The sequence below is a fragment of the Cynocephalus volans genome, chromosome 5, assembly GCF_027409185.1.
Source record: "Cynocephalus volans isolate mCynVol1 chromosome 5, mCynVol1.pri, whole genome shotgun sequence".
Taxonomy (NCBI): Eukaryota; Metazoa; Chordata; class Mammalia; order Dermoptera; family Cynocephalidae; genus Cynocephalus; species Cynocephalus volans.
In genome coordinates, this window is record NC_084464.1 from 143,085,260 (window position 1) to 143,101,740 (window position 16,481).

A 16,481-nucleotide genomic window follows, 5' to 3' on the forward strand; every position below is an offset into this window, starting at 1 on the left:
AATTGGGGGATTTCCCTGTGCCCTTTGCCCTGTCACTGCCTCCTACTCTTGTTTCTCGCTTATCCTTTTTTCTCACGGGCCTTGGCAGAACCCACCACAATTAAGTTTCTGTTTCAAGCCACCATTCTCTCACAGACACATGTTGTTTAATTCTCCTCTGTTGCTTTCCTGTGAGAGTCTTCTTTTCTATTTGTCACTCTGTACTTTGACTTTCACCCTTCGTTGGAGTTTCATAATATTTTAGGAGCGTTACCTAAAGGCTGCACTTCAGGTGGTGTTTAAAGTTAATTTGAATTGCTTAAGACAGGGTAATTGTACCGAAGGACTGGAAGATATACACTAGATGGACAAAGAACAATAAATCAATATTTTAGCTGTTTCTGCCATTTTAGAATACAAACTATGCAGTAAGAAAAATGCTTGCGGAATGTTGTGCAATCTTCCTCAAGTTCTTCAAGGTTGGAATCATTGCGTATCTAGCTGGCACAACTGAGTTGCAAAGGCTGAGAGGAGATATAGAAATAGAAAAGATAAAAATCGTGAGACTGTCTTTCCTCATATGACACTCATGTTACAAAATCCAGGGATTCGAAGGAGAGAATAAAAAGCCTTGTGAATTATATAAGAATGAAATCTCCTAACTTTGAGAGAATTTTTAGAACTCGAGTGTCTGAGAAATATTTTTATCACTAACTACATGCTTTGGTTACAGAAGTACTTAAAAATCAAGAACAGAAGTTTCCCAAAGAATTTGGCTGCTTTTCTTTTACTATTAGGTTATATTCTGTTTTCCCCAAACAACTTGAAATTGGCCATACCCTTAATCAATAATTCAGATTTGGTGCTTCTTGAAAGTTTGAAATAAGGTTCTGTTGATGAGGCAAGATAGTGTTCTGCATTGACTCTGAGGTCTATCACAAATCGATAATAAGCATATGTAAATTTTAGTCACCTTTGGGAAATCCTTTGTAGATAAAATGTATTTTCTGACATTTTCAGGCTCTGGTATATAATGCATATATAAATTATGCTTAGGCCTACAGAGCCCATTTTATTTTTAAAGGCTAAAGATATATGTGTGATGAAAGAAATATGAATAAAATATTTTTGCCCCTACTGAAGTAAGGAAAATTTTCTCTTTAGCAACTTCAAAAGGAATAGCATACCTGTTAAGGTTTATGGAATAATCTAAGGGTAAATTAGAAATAATCCCAGGGGAAGCAAAAGAGGATACTTAAAAAACAGTTATAGATTTCTTAAAAATCTATCGAGAGATTTACAGTTACAGATTAAGAAGAATGCAAAAAAAAAAAAGAAAAAAAGGTTCATAGAGACAGAAAGAGAAAATAATTTTAGTGTTTTATATCCAAAAAATGGAAGTCAGTCTGAAAAGAAGGAAAGGGTAGATGACCATACTTGGCATTTGTTTGAGCCTCATATTCTTTCTGCTTCATGGGAAAAGTCCTATAACAAGCTCGAGTTAAATTAATCAAATCTAAGAAAATTTGACTGCGTGTAGTGCCAAAGGTAATATGGTTGGAGATGCAAGATTTACAGATTTTTGATAGTAATAGCTACCGTTTATTGGGTGCTCACTGTATGCTGGGCACTATGCTAAGCTTTCTATTCAGTGGGGATGACAACAGGGCAGTTATTGTTATTCCTACTTAGAAATGGGGAAACTAGAACACTAAGAGTTTAAGAAACTTGCCCAGGGTCTCAGAGTTAATTACATGGAAGCTGGAATTCAAACCCAGGTGTGTTAGACCCCAAAGCACATACTCTTTCCACACTAAACCACTGTGCATTTATGGACTTTACGGTCTGAAAGGAAGGAAAACAAGTATACAAATAATTAAAATACAAAACCATAAGAGATGTGAAAAACTGTACAGATTAAACTGAAAAATAGCATATGTAGATGTAAAAAATCAGGAGGAACTTCATGGAAGAAGTGGCACATTTGACAGGCTTGAAAGCTGAGTATTATATCCACATGCATGCTCAAAGAAGTGGTGGGAAAAAACCTAAGTAAAACTTTGAGTTGCTGGCCTTCTTAAGTAGAAATTTCTATTTCTCTAAATTTTGTATGGATAACTGCTATAGACCAATTTGGACAATTTGACCAGTTTGTGAAAGGGCTACAGCAGTGACTCTCAAACTATTTGATCTGAGATGCCCTTTATACTCTTAAAAATTAGGAGTCCTAAAGAGCCTTCTAAATTTTTTCTATTACAATATTTGAAATTAAAACCCAGAAAAAAATTTAAAATATTTGCTATTTCATTTAAAATTAGCAATAAAAACTGATTACATATTAGTATGAATAACATAGTTCAAAAAATTAGCGAGAAGAGTGGCATTGTTCCAAATTTTGCAGATCTCTTTAATGTTTGGCTTAGCTGAAGAAGGTTGGATTCTCAGCTCTCTTTCTGCTCTCAGATCAGCTGTGATACAATATATCATGTAGCCTCTAGAGTCACTCCACTGTACACTCATGAGAGAATGAAAATGAAAAAGGAAAATAACATTTTGGTATTATTACTAAAACAGTTTTGACCCCCAGATTCCCTGAAAGGGTCCTTGACTCCCAAGGTTGGCCAGGCCACACTTTGAAAACGAGCACAAGAGAAAGCATTGCGGAACAGAGAGCAACCAGATTCATATTTATTGCCTTGCCAATTCCTAATAAGCACAGAACGTTGACTTATGATTTATATCTGAAATTGTGTAATCTCTGGCCTCCTCATATTCATTCATTCATTCATTCATTCATTCATCACTCTGTTATTCAGCAAACATTTGAATGACAGTAAGTGCATACTCTCACTGTACTATGTCTGGGAATACAAAAGAATAAGATACAGTTTCCAGCTTTGAGGAACTCATGGTGTAGTCTGAAAGGCAGAAGTAGAAATAAACAAAAGTAGTGTGAAAGTGTATTGTACAAAAGTAGAGCAGAGTGCATAGATGAGAGAGAAGCATGAAGATGTCTGGCAAAGCTTCATAGAGGAAGAACTTCTACTTGAGTTAAGTTGTAAAGCTAGCAAAGGAGAAGAGGGCACAGCAGGAAAAGGAGCTATTCAAGAGGTTCAAAAACATTGCTTTTGATGAATCAAAGTGTATTTCACTATAGCTAAGCAAATGAGAAGTGGCAAAAGATGAATCTGGAGAAGTAGCTGGAGTAGATGTTGTGAAGGGCCTTCCTTATTAAGCCATTCTACATAATATGGACATTATCCTTTGTATCAATCAGTGCTTTTCAGACTTTAGTATGGATAAGAATCACTTAAGTAGCTTAATAAAAACAAAAGGCTTTTTCTCAGATTCTGATTCAGAGTGCAATTAAAGAATTCCTTTATTCTTTCAGCAAATATTTATTAAGTTGCCATTGAGTATCAGTTTTATGTGCTGGGGATACAGCATCAGACAAGACGTTTAGAGATGTTTTCAAGGAATGTCCTTAAAGGCCACATTTTTAACATGTACCCCCAAGTAATTCTGATGTAACTGGAACAAGGAATCCATGTTAATAAATTATAGTAGGATGCTGAAGAATTCTAAACATAGGAGTGATACAGTCAGGTTTAAATTGAAGAAAATCACTTTACCTATAAAAGATAGATTAGAAAGGTGTGAGACTACCAACAAAAGAAAAGAATTAGGAAGCTGTTGAACCCTTTCAAAAGCATTAATAATATTCAGGATCTAAATGAAGACAATGGTAAAGGGGTTATAGAAAAGTAGCAAGATTTAGAAAATATTTCTGAAATTGAATCAGAATAGCAGGATTTGATGATCTGTTAGATTAGGAATGATGCTAATAAATTATTTTCAAACTCTTATTGAAACTATTTTCCTGGTAAAATAATTACATTGCAGAGATGTTCATCCAGGAAGCGAAGACTAAGAGATGGTTTTCAAACAACCAAATTGTGGGAAGACTAGAAGATATGTTGTTTTACCAGCAATGTTCTGGAAGGAAACCTATAACATTTAACATTTATTTTTTGAGGTATTTAGTAAATGTGTTCATTATTGGGCCGGCCCGTGGCTCACTCGGGAGAGTGTGGTGCTAATAACACCAAGACCCCGGGTTCGGATCCCATATAGGGATGGCTGGTTTGCTCACTGGCTGAGCGTGGTGCTGACAACACCAAGTCAAGGGTTAAGATCCCCTTACCGGTCATCTTTAAAAAAAAAAAAAAAAAAAAAGTGTTCATTATTCATAAATAAAATCAGAGCTACAAAAGAAACTTTAAAACTCATGTAATCTCAGTTTTTCATTTTACGGATGAAGAAATTTAGACCCAGAGAGGGGAAGGGACTTCCTCAAAAATCACCTAATTAGTTGGTACTTGAGCCATCAATATGTCCTGTCTTCCAGGCCAGAACTCAGCCTGCCAGTCAAGTGTATAGATAGTCCTGAGCTCCATATTATAGCTAATGAATTCTCTACCCTTATTCTTGTTTTCCTAGGAAGATGAATCTGACAGAATCAGAATTTATGAATTTTGTATATGCGAACCTGGGTGAATTAGACCTTGTGTAGGAACATTCTTCATTGCTAACTCAAGAAAAAATAATGGAGCGTGCAATTTTAGCCTAATTCCACATATTAGTTTGCTAGGGCTGTCATAACAAACTACCACAAACCAGGTGGCTTAAGCAACAAATTCATTATCTCACAGTTCTGAAGGTTAGAAGTCCAAGATCAAGGTGAAAGCAGGGTTTGTTCCTTTTTAGCTTTAGTTAGAATATAATACATTTGTCAAACAATCTGATGAAAACAAGGCACCTTCTCCCTAGGAAAACACATATGCCTAATCAAATTTACTATCATCCTGGAAAAATTTTTAGCTATGCAAAAGGAGTCATTTCAGTGTTTCCTTTTACAATATAATTTGAGAAATAATAATCATTTTACACATACCTTTCAGTACTCTGTTGTGCAAATAAGACATGAGCAATGCATTTACAACTACTTGTTATGCCTGAGTTTCCGATTAAAGGGTTACTTTGTGAAATATCTCAATTTCTTCATTCTGTTGGTATTTGTGGCACTATCATCAGTTTATTTCAGATGGATTATGGGAAATGTAGCCATGAAGCCACTTATATGAGCTTTTATTTGTTCTTTAAGCATGACTATAATACATTTATTTGCATACAAACAGCAACAGCAGTCATACATTATATCTAATTATTTTTAACACAAACCCTTTTACTGAACTATTATTTTTAAGAATATATAATATCAGTTCACCCAGAACACCTATGTTAGTGAAAATAATTCAGGATATGTGTTCACTTTGCAGTTCCTGGAGGGCTGTCCCCTCCCCACCTGTGACAACCAATTCAAACTCAATTATTTAGGTCATGTACAATCCTTAAGTTCTTTTTGATAGATATTGGAGGCCACAGACAATTGGAGGTAGGTGAACAATAGGGAACAATAGAATGTCCCTTACAATCTTGCTGCCAGGTTATAATAAAACCAAGTTCTGGCACACATGGAAACATCTATGGGCAAGCAGAGAAACAGTAACACAACCTGTTCTGTAAGTTAATTGAAGCCCCAGTGTTCTGTCCTTTTTTGATTCTGCCACAGAACCACGTATGAAAGATTTACCTGAATCAAATGCAACAGTATTCTAGTTATAGGATTCAGCTGGCCATCTGGTTAACTCATTTGACTAAGAATCCTCTAAACTAGCAGCTGAGGATCCCAAGTTAAGCCATTCCTGAGGGTGAAGGACTTGCTAGATTCATATGTTCTAGTTCATATAAATATTACTAAAATGTTTTAGCTAGTCCACCATCTTGAAAACCACTAGTTTAATCTATTTCTGATATTCATTATGCTAATCAACACAGTATTTGGTGCCGATCAAAGATAAAGGTTAATTGAAGCACTTAAGTATTGGAGTGTGTCTTTTGACCAAATGCTAACTAACCACTCAAGAGTGTTCACATTCCCAGTTAGGACAACTGACTGCCCCTTAGGTGGAGACCAGGATGTGTACATTTATATTATACTGTCTATGTTGAAATGCATTAAATTATAGGCCACATGACATCACCTATATTTTTATTCCATAGTATTCTAATTTATTTATAATTTAGGAATTTCTGTACCCTCTTCTCCCTCCCTTTTCCAATTAAGTTACTAGTTTTTAGAAGGTCTAAGTTTCATTTTCTCTCCTTTCCTCAGACAGGGAGATTTTTCTGACACACAAACGAATAAATAGATGTCTACCTGACTGCCTACCTTTCTTTAACTCTTCCTTTTACAAACTTTATCTCATATTTTTAAAAAGTATTTTGTGTTCATTGAAGAAAATAGGGAAAATATAGAGAACCAAACAGAGGGAAAAAAATCACTTGTTATCTCATCATTCAGTAATGATCATTGCTTATTATATATTAGAAGTTAAAACCCATCTACTTATCTATTTCCATTAAAAAACAAAACTTCTGGGATCTTATTTTATCATCTAACAATAAACTCAGGTTTTTTGAATCATTAACTATTTAGCAATGTGGTTTTTAATAGCTCCATAAGATTCCATTGTGTGGATAGTCCATAATTTATTTAAACAATTCCCTATTGCTGAGCATTTAGAATATCTCCAGTTCCCTGTTAAAGACATTACTGTATTTTCTAGATTTAATTCCTTTCTGCTTCCTCAGACTTAGTCCTATGTGCTCATTATTTCCTCTGTCACTGGCTGCTAAAATGCTGCTCTTCTTCTCCTTAGTCCAGTCTTATACAATTCTTTTATTTAGGTTTTTAAAAAGTTGTAATTTGTAAGACAACTTACAGAATGGGAGAAAATATTTGCAAATTATGCATCCAAAAAAAGGATTACTATCCAGAGTACACATGGAACTCAAACAGCTTACCAGTAAAAAAAACCCCAAATAACCCAATTAAAAAATGGGCAAAGGAGCTGAATAGGAATTTCTCAAAGGAAGATATACAAATGGCTAATAGACACATGAAAAAATGCTCACCATCACTCAGCACCAGGGAAATGCAAATCAAAACCACATTGAAATATCATCTCACCCCAGTTAGACTACCTATTATCAAAAACATAGAGAATAACAAATGCTAGTGAGGATGTAGAGAAAGGGAAACCCTTCCACACTGTTGGTAGGACTATAAATTGGTGCAGCCATTATAGAAAACAGTGTGGAGTTTCCTCATACAACTACAGATAGAACCTCCATACAGTCCAGCAATTCCACTACTGGCTATATACCCAAAGGAATGGAAATCATCATGTTGAAGGGATACCCATACCCCCTTGTTTATCACAGTTATATTTACAATAGCCAAGAATTGGACCCACCCTTAATGTTCATTGATGGATGACTGGATAAGGAAAATGTGGTATATATACACAGTGGAATACTACTCTGCCATAAAAAAGAATAAAATACTGCCATTTGCAGTAACATGGATGAACTTAGAGAAAATCATGTTAACTGAAATAAGCCAGGCATAGAAAGAAATACCACATGTCCTTACTCATAAGTGGGAGCTAAAAAATAAACAAATAAAAAAAGAAAGAAGGAAACAACAATCACAATAATACATGAAACTTTCAAAAGGAGAGAACAGAACTGAGGTTACCAGAAGTGGGAAAGGGGGAGCAAAAACCTGGGAAAGGGAAGAATTTGTAAAGGGCCACAAAAAAAATCACATTGTGTAATGTTGAGTATACTAATTATCCTGATGTGAGCATCACATATTGCACAGAGGTAATGATATTCAACTCTACCCCACACATATGTACGATGAACTGTTACAATAAAAATAAAATTAAATAAATTTAAAAGTAAATAATAAATAAAAAGTTGTAATTTTTAGCTTTTCACTAATGTAAACCTTATAATTGGGTAAAGCAGGTTAAAAATACCATTTGGAATTTTTAGTACTCTAATACACTTATTATTTAAATAAATGTTTGTAGGAGTGTATATCTTGGGGAAATATGGACAGAAGAAAATCAGAGAAATACAAGAAAGGGAGGCTGCAGAATACATTGCCCAGGCACGACGACAATATCATTTTGAAAGTAACCAGAGGACTTGCAATATGACAGGTAAGACAGAGAAATATTTATACACGTATAAAATTGTTTGATGATTTGTATTCATTTGCATGCTTCCAGGACCAAATTTAGAGGAAAAGGCTAAGAAAGAATTATAAATCTAGCAAGTATAGGAATACCTCGTTTTACTGTGCTTTGCTTTATTGCCCTTTGCAAATATTCTTTTTTTTATATACAATGTTTATGGTAACCCTGTCTCGAGTAAGTCTGTTGGCACCATTTTTCCAACTGCGTGTGCTCACTTTGTGTCTCTATGTCACATTTTGGTAATTCTTGCAATATTTCAGACTTTCATTATTATTGTATCTGGTATGGTGATCTGTGATCAGTGATCTTTGATGTTAACTGTTGTAATTGTTTTGGGATGCCAACTGCACCCGTATAAGACCGAACTTAATTGAGAACTGTTGAGTGTGTTTTGACTGCTGCACCAACCAGTTGTTCCCCTGTCTTTATCCCTCTCCTCAGGCTCCCCTATTCCCTGAGATACAACAATATTGAAATTAGGCAAGTTAATAACCCTACAGTGGCCTCTAGGTGCTTAAGCGAAAGGAGGAGTTGCATATCTCTCGCTTTAAATCAAAAGCTAGAAATGATTAAGCTTATTGAGAAAGGCATGTCAAAAGCCAAGATAGGCCAAAAGCTAGGCATCTTGCATCAAACAGTTGGCCAAGTTATGAATGCAAAGGAAAAGTTGTTGAAGGAAATTAAAAGTGTTACTCCAGTGAACACACAAATGATAACAAAGCAAAACAGCCTTATTGCTGATATGGAGAAAGTTTTAATGGCCTGGATAGAAGATCAAACCAGTGGGCTGGCTAGTCAGCACAGCTGGTTAGAGTGCTGTGTTATAACACGAAGGTCAAGGGTTTATATCCCTGTACTGCCAGCTGCCAAAAAAAAAAAAAAAATCCAGCCACAGCATTTTCTTAGAGCAAAGCCTACTCCCAGAGCAAGTCCCTAACTTTCTTCAGTTCTGTGAAGGAAACTGCAGAAGAAAAGTGTGAAGCTAGCAGAGGTTGGTTCATGAGGTTTAAGGAAGGAAGCCATCTCCATAACATAAAAGTGCAAGATGAGGCAGAAAGTGCTGATAGAGAAGCTGCAGCAAATTACCTAGAAGATCTAGGTAAGATCACTGATGAGGGAGGCTATACTAAACAACAGATTTTCTGTGTAGATGAAACAGCCTTCTATTGGAAGAAGGTACCCTCTAGGACTTTTATAGCTAGAGAAAAGTCAATGCCTGGCTTTAAAGATCAGGCTAACTGTCTTGTTAGGGGCTAATGCAGCTGGTGACTTTGAGTTGAAGCCAATTCTCATTTACTATTCTGAAAATCCTAGGGCCCTTAGGAATTATTTTAAATCTATTCTACCTGTGCTCTATAAATGGACAACAAAGTCGGAATGACAGCACATCTCTTCACAGTGTGGCTCACTGAATATTTGAAGCCCACTGTTGAGACCTACTGCTTAGAAAAAAAAAGATTCCTTTAAAAATATTGCTGCTCACTGACAATGAACCTAGTCACCCAAGAGCTCTGATGGAGATGTCTAAGAAGTTGAATGTTGTTTTCATGCCTGCTAATACAACATTCGTTCTGTGGCCAATGGATCAAGGAGTCAGTCATTTCAACTTTCAAGTCTTATTACTTGAGAAATAATTTGGTAAAGCCATAGCTGATGTAGATACTGATTCCTCTCATGGATCTGGGCAAAGTAAATTAAAAACCTTTGGAAAGGATTTACCGTTCTAAATGCCAGTAAGAACACTCATGATTCTTTGGAAGAGATCAAAATATCACATTAACAGGAGTTTGAGAGAATTTGTTTCCAACCCTCATGGATGACTTTGAGGGGTTCAACACTTCAGTGGAGGAAGTCACTGTAGATGTGGTGGAAATAGCAAGAGAGCTAGAATCAGAAGTGGAGCCTGAAGATGTGACTGAATTGCTGCAATCTCATTATGAAACTTGGAACGGATGAGGAGTTGCTTCTCATGGATGAGCAAAGAATGTGTTTTCTTGAGATGGAATCTACTCCTGGTGAAGATACTGTGAATACTGGAGAAATGACAACACAGGATTTAGAATATTACATGAACTTAGTTCATAGAGCAACAGCAGGATTTGAGAGGATTGACTCTAATTTTGAAAGAAGTTCTGCTGTGGATAAAGTTCCATCAAACAGCATCACATGCTACCTAGAAATCTTCATGAAAGGAAGAGTCAATCTATGTGGCAAACTTCATTGTTGTCTTACTGTAAGAAATTGCCACAGCCACATCAGCCTTCAGCAACCACCACCCTGATCAGTCAGCAGCCATCAACATCAAGGTGAGACCCTCCAGCAGGAAAAAGGTTATGACTCGTTCGAGGCTGAGTTGGTCATTAGCATTTTTAGCAATAAAGTATTTTTTAATTAAGGTACGTACATTATTTTAGAGATAATGCTATTGCACACTTAATAGGCTATAGTATAGTATAAACATAACTTTTACATGCACTGGGAAACCAAAAAAATGTGTGTGACTTGCTTTATTGTGATATTTGCTTTATTGCAGTAGTCTAGAACTGAACCCTCAATATCTCTGAGGTATGCCTGTATTTGCATTATTTAATTGAAATACATCACTGTAATCTGAATTTTAAAAAATCAGTATAAATACTTGTTCATTCATTTTATTCGTTCAGCAAATACTGTGGTACCCTCAGCACTGGGGAAGCAGGAGGCAAACAATAAAAAAATTCCCTGACGTTTGTAGTTTATATTTTAGTAAGAAGAAAAGATAACTACACAGTGATGGCTGCTATAAGGAGAATAAAGCTGTGTGAGGGTAGGGATGCTCTTCAAGATAGGGTGATCAGGAGAGATCAGTAAGATCAGGCTTATTTGAGGAGAAAACAAATGATACAGTGGAGGGAGCCATGCAGAATGCCTGAGGTGGGAACAAGCTTGGGGCATTGAAGAAACAGCAACAAGGCCATGTAGCTAGAGTGGAATGAGCGATGGAAAAGCAATAGGAAACAAGGCTGCAGAAGTAGACCTGATACCATTGGGTCTTACAGTTTATAGTAGAGAGTCATAAGTTTGCTAAATTTATAGTGGGCAACTACAGACCTGTAAGTTTGCACAATTGTATACTGCTCAGGCAATGTTAATTAGTGGTAATAAGTTAACCTCTAGAGGTGGAAACCTCCTGAGAGAATGCCATAACATAATCAATCTGTCCATACCTTGTAGAACAAGGTATTATGTTCCAACTGGCATAACTCCTTGAAGAATTCTCAAACCCATGTCAAACCTGTTTTTCTTTTTTATTGTTTAAAGTTGAATCTTTTCTCTAACATCTCTTCCAAGAACAATTAATTTAGGAAGAATTTATATAGGTAAGTTTTCCTTATTCAATTTTAAAAGTAGAATTTTTTTTTTTTTTTTGAGAGTTTAAGGGACTGTATTATTAGTTCATTTGCTACATTTTACTTGAGGCTGAAATCAAGGTTAAGAAGCACATCCAAAGTTACAGCTGGAGGATGGTTTTTAGTATTTGAAGTAATAATACTCAGGAAAATATCTTCTATAAAGCAAATAGTAATCATCAATACTGTACATAATGACAATTCATATAATGCACAGTGAGTAAAAGCACAAGCTCTAGGGTGAGGCACATCTGGTACAGTTCAAAGTTTGCCTTGCATTATCTGTGTGTCTTTTAGCCAATCAAAATCTCAATTTTTTCTGCTATAAAATGAACATCATAAAACCCCCTTCATAAATGTTTTGTCAGTGACGAGAAAATGCATATAAAGTACTTGGCACACATTAATAAATATTTGGTAAATGATAACTTTTTAAAAATTACCTAATTCTTTACATTGACATTCAGCATTCAATATAGAGGTGCTGCCAAGGACATTTTAATGAATTTTTAGAGAATAGGAGTGGTTCATTTTTTTGTTATTATTCATATTTTTGGAAAACAGAAAAGGTTAGCCGCTGGAGTCTCAAAATACATCTCAGTCTGACATAGACTTTTGTGTTAGTTTGGGTCCAGAAAGCCAATGCTAGGATGGGATTAGAGGTGCAAGGGATCTACTGAGGGAAATACCTGTGAAAAATAAAAGGAGGGGCAGGGGCAGAAGTAGGCAAGGAAAGCCTGTAGATCACAATGCAGGTCTGACGCAGTGCAGGGGGAAGGAAGGAAGTAATATTAGGTAAGAAGAGTCTCATACTACAGCACAGTTCTAAAAAAATTTTGGCAAGCCAGTGGGACTGTGCAAGCCAAAGTTCCCTGGTAGAGGAGACCCACAGGAATGGGCCTGCTTTTATGTCCCTACCCAAGCACTGGCATTGGCTGGGAGCAGTGCAAACATGGTAATGGATTCAGATGGGTGGCGGCTGAGGCTGTCAGTTAACTATGCTCCTCCCAGCAGAATATATGGGCTGCACATTTCCATGATTATCACAACCATCAGATGAACAAATAACTGACTATAGGCAATTTACAGTAAAAGATGGTGATCACTAGGAGCCAAAATATAGGTTCACTGAAACTTTTTCCAAATTAGCTTTCTGGTATGCATTGATAATACGTCCAAATAATATGATTAAATTTCTATCCTTTTGGATAAGATGTAATGGATATACTAGAAAAATTTAGTACTTTTGGGCAAATATAACTAGTTTTCTTATGTAGGAAGTTGACTTCAACTTAAAAGACAGCATCTAATGGAATGCTTCTGTACCCTGCCCTTAGCTTTATCATCTTTATGATTTTAATAAAAATTTAGGAAGCATGCTCATTAAATTTACACATAACATGATGCTTGGACACATAGCTGACACCACAAATGAATTTTCAATTTAGGTGTTAGACTGATATAGATGAATTGTTCTGCAGTAAAAGTCAGTTGTACGGATACAAAATTATCAAGCTTGCTTGGAAGCAGGATATATGAGTAAGGATTGGGAATTCTAGTTGAGCATAAACATGTTATGAATAAGGACTGTGACTTTTAGAAAAACTAATTTAATCTCAAGCGACAGTAATAAAGTGTGTGGTTCAGATCAAAGGGTCACAGCATACTCTGCAGTAGTCAGAGTGCTGGTCTATTTCCACCTCTCGCATGTTATTAAGATGCTAAGAGCTGACACTTACTGAGTGTTTCCATATGCAAAGAAGAACTGTTCTATTTTATATGTCTCAGTCCTTACAGTAATTCTATAAGGTGGATCCTGTGTTATCCTCAATGTACAGATTACAGGCTGAGGCACAGAGACATTAAGTAACAAGATCACGCAGATATAAGGCTGGTGAAATCCCATGATTTGTGGCTGGACTGGGAATGTTTAGCAAGGAGACCAGATGGCTAAAGGAAGATATGAGTGCTGTATTCAACTGGATAGAGAAACATATTTGTTCAATGTCAATACAGATGGCTAGACAAGAATAGACTTGTCTTTGGTTGAATAGGTTTTGGTTGAAAGAAAGAAACTTTTATCTCTCAGGAGAATTATAGAAGAGACTCCTCTCAAATCATGTCCTTATACCACACAATCTTTAAACTAATTCCCCACTAACTCCATTTGCTGAATGTAGGTCTCTAGCCTTGCTTTTTTCTTTGTAAGATAACATACTACATTTGGACTAGATATATATACTCCAAGTACACTAAGAGATAATTCACCTTCTACATTAACTCTGAACTGCTACATTAGATATTGATCTAAAATAACTTAGGTGATTTTTTTTTTTTAACTTAGGTGATTTAAACATATAACTTGAGGAAATATGCCGAAGCTACCAAGTGCAGCAATGAAACAAATGTTGAGTAGATTAAAATCTGAATTTTCTAAAGAAAAATAATAATATGTATTTTGTAATTAATGTCTTGCCTAGTCAGGAAGTAAAAATTGTACACTAAAGTTTTCCTTTTTAGAATGTGGTGTTTGCTATCTTTTGGTATTTTTTCACTTTGTTATTTTTACTTAGTGTAGAAACTCATTTTAAATTTGTATGTGTGTGTTTCTCCAACATCTCTTATATCATGTGTAGAGCCATAAATAAAGTAACTCCTAAAAATTAAATGCAGTCTTTTTTCCATAGAGTACTATATCTCATTTTAGCTTTATATTGTTCCTGGGAGTAACAGGCAAGCAATAAGCATTGCAAAACCAAAACTAAAATTCAGTAGCTCTTAATTCCTAACCTAATGCATTTTTTGTCTAGGTTATAATAAATGCTTACTGCTTTGTAGTATTTAATGAATTTTTTTAAATTAGAAATAAAGTATGAAGCAAAAAGTATAGCTGATTGCTTTTGATCTTTTGAAGTAAACATTTATTGTAAAAAATTTGGAGAGTACAGAAAAGAAGAAAAAAAGAATTATTCGTAATCCATAGCCCAAAGACCACTACTGTTAACATCGGGAATAATTCTTTCTATTCTTTCTTCTGTGTGTACTTGTTTAAATTTCTGTGATCATAGTGTATGTGTAATTTTGTTCGCTTAACATAAGCAGATAAATGATTTATTAGTATATAATAGTTTTGTATTATTAATAATAATAATTTGAATTCTCTATCTAGTTGCTAACCCTATCATATGACCTAAAACAACGTGTTTATCAATGAGAGCAGTCATATGACTTGTGACCTTTTTCATTTTCGTTTGTATTACAGTTCTGTCCATGCTTCCAACACTGAGAGAGGCCTTAATGCAGCAACTCAATTCTGAGAGCCTCACAGCTCTGCTAAAAAACAGGTAAATGCCAGTTACAGCGTTTTTTGTTTATGCACTGTGCTTAAAGTTTATAGAATGAACTGATATACTTTTCAAAAGTCTTTGTTTCCTTATTTTTGTTTCTAATTGAAGCTTATAATATGTAGGCTCAATTAGAAAAAAATATTAACTGACTATATCATTGAATCCATTTTAATTTTGTCCATTTATTTATGCTTTACCTTGTTGCACAAAGCAATATTAGCATGTATTGTTTTTCATATAAATAGATCTTATATCACTTTGACATTATTCAGAAATTTAATTACTGAGTGTTTATGGAATGTGCTCCTGAACCAGATACTATGAAGCTGACAAAGTTATCTTAAATATTTTGCATCTTAAAGAGTTTGCAGTGTAATATATAAGGCATGTGAACATACACTTTAAATAAATAAGGCATGTGAACTTATATTTTAAGTTACTAACAAAATGAAATACAAAGATAACATGAGCATATACTAATAATGTACATTACCATGACAGTTTACTGTTTACAAAGCACTTTCACATATATAACCTTATATATGGAGTTTGGTATTTGTTAGGGTGTTGCAATTTGGTATGATGCTGTGTTAGTTTGAGAAGACTTCCTGAAGGAAATGGCTTCTTATTTTAATGAACAAAATGTTGGGGGCAGAGCGGGGTGGGTAGCAGGGCTGGTTTCACTAAATTACTTTAGAACTTTTTTGTTTCTTTGTTTTGCTTTGTTTGTAGCTGGCCCTCCCTGCTCCCCACCACCCTGGTGTTCCCAACACCATGTTCTAACCAAGTGAGCTAACCGCCAGCCCTATTAACCTACTAAATACATTTTAATCATTATGGTCTTACTGAAATAATCACTTGCCTTGTAATCACCCTCCAAATAGCAAGGGGGAAGGAAATGCTATTTCCAGAGTGACTCTCTGTGCCAGGCCTGGTGCTAGGTACCTTCCACACATGCTCCCATTTAATTTTCACAATCTCCCTGTGAGGCAGATATTATCATCTCCATTTTGCAATAGGAATTTAGTGCTCACGTTAAATAATAAACTGGGAAATGTCTTTGAAAACATTTTCTATATTCAGAGAATACTTGCCAAAATAACATTGGATTTGTGTATTTGAGTTTATTTTATGTGATTAAAGTATAATGCTAGTGATAAGGGTTTTTCCCCTTAATTTCATCATTCTTCGAGGGTGACAGATTTTCCCTCCTACTTACAGATATAAAGTTTAGTCTAAGAATAGTTAACATCATTACATGAAGAAACATATAAGCGGATTGCTGTTGGTCAAATAAACACTTAATTACCACCTGTATATGCATAAGTAGGGAATAGAAAAGTAATAAATTTTAATTGCCTTAAGTTTTAGTCTTATTGGAAAGGCAAGACAAAATAAGTGAATAGCACTTTTACAAAAGCAGCATGATAACAGACATAATAGACGTGGTAGCATTCTTCCTTCTCAGTGAATCTCTGTTTCCTGCAAGGCCATATGTTCCATGTGCTTTGGGGGATTCAGGATAATAAGATAGGCCCCTTTCCCTCCAAGACCTTGTCATCCAAAAGAGGAAGTATACTAAACAAATTATCATA

General features: G+C 35.3%; 1 protein-coding gene across 1 annotated transcript in view; it reads left to right on the forward strand.

The window, feature by feature from the left end:
* PEX3 (peroxisomal biogenesis factor 3) overlaps positions 1-16,481 on the forward strand; it is a 46,339-nt gene that overhangs the window by 447 nt on the left and 29,411 nt on the right. Inside the window, exons 2-3 of the mRNA XM_063097316.1 lie at positions 7,983-8,114; positions 14,802-14,883. Coding sequence (XP_062953386.1) covers positions 7,983-8,114; positions 14,802-14,883 — 214 coding nt within the window. The remainder of the gene's footprint in view (positions 1-7,982; positions 8,115-14,801; positions 14,884-16,481) is intronic.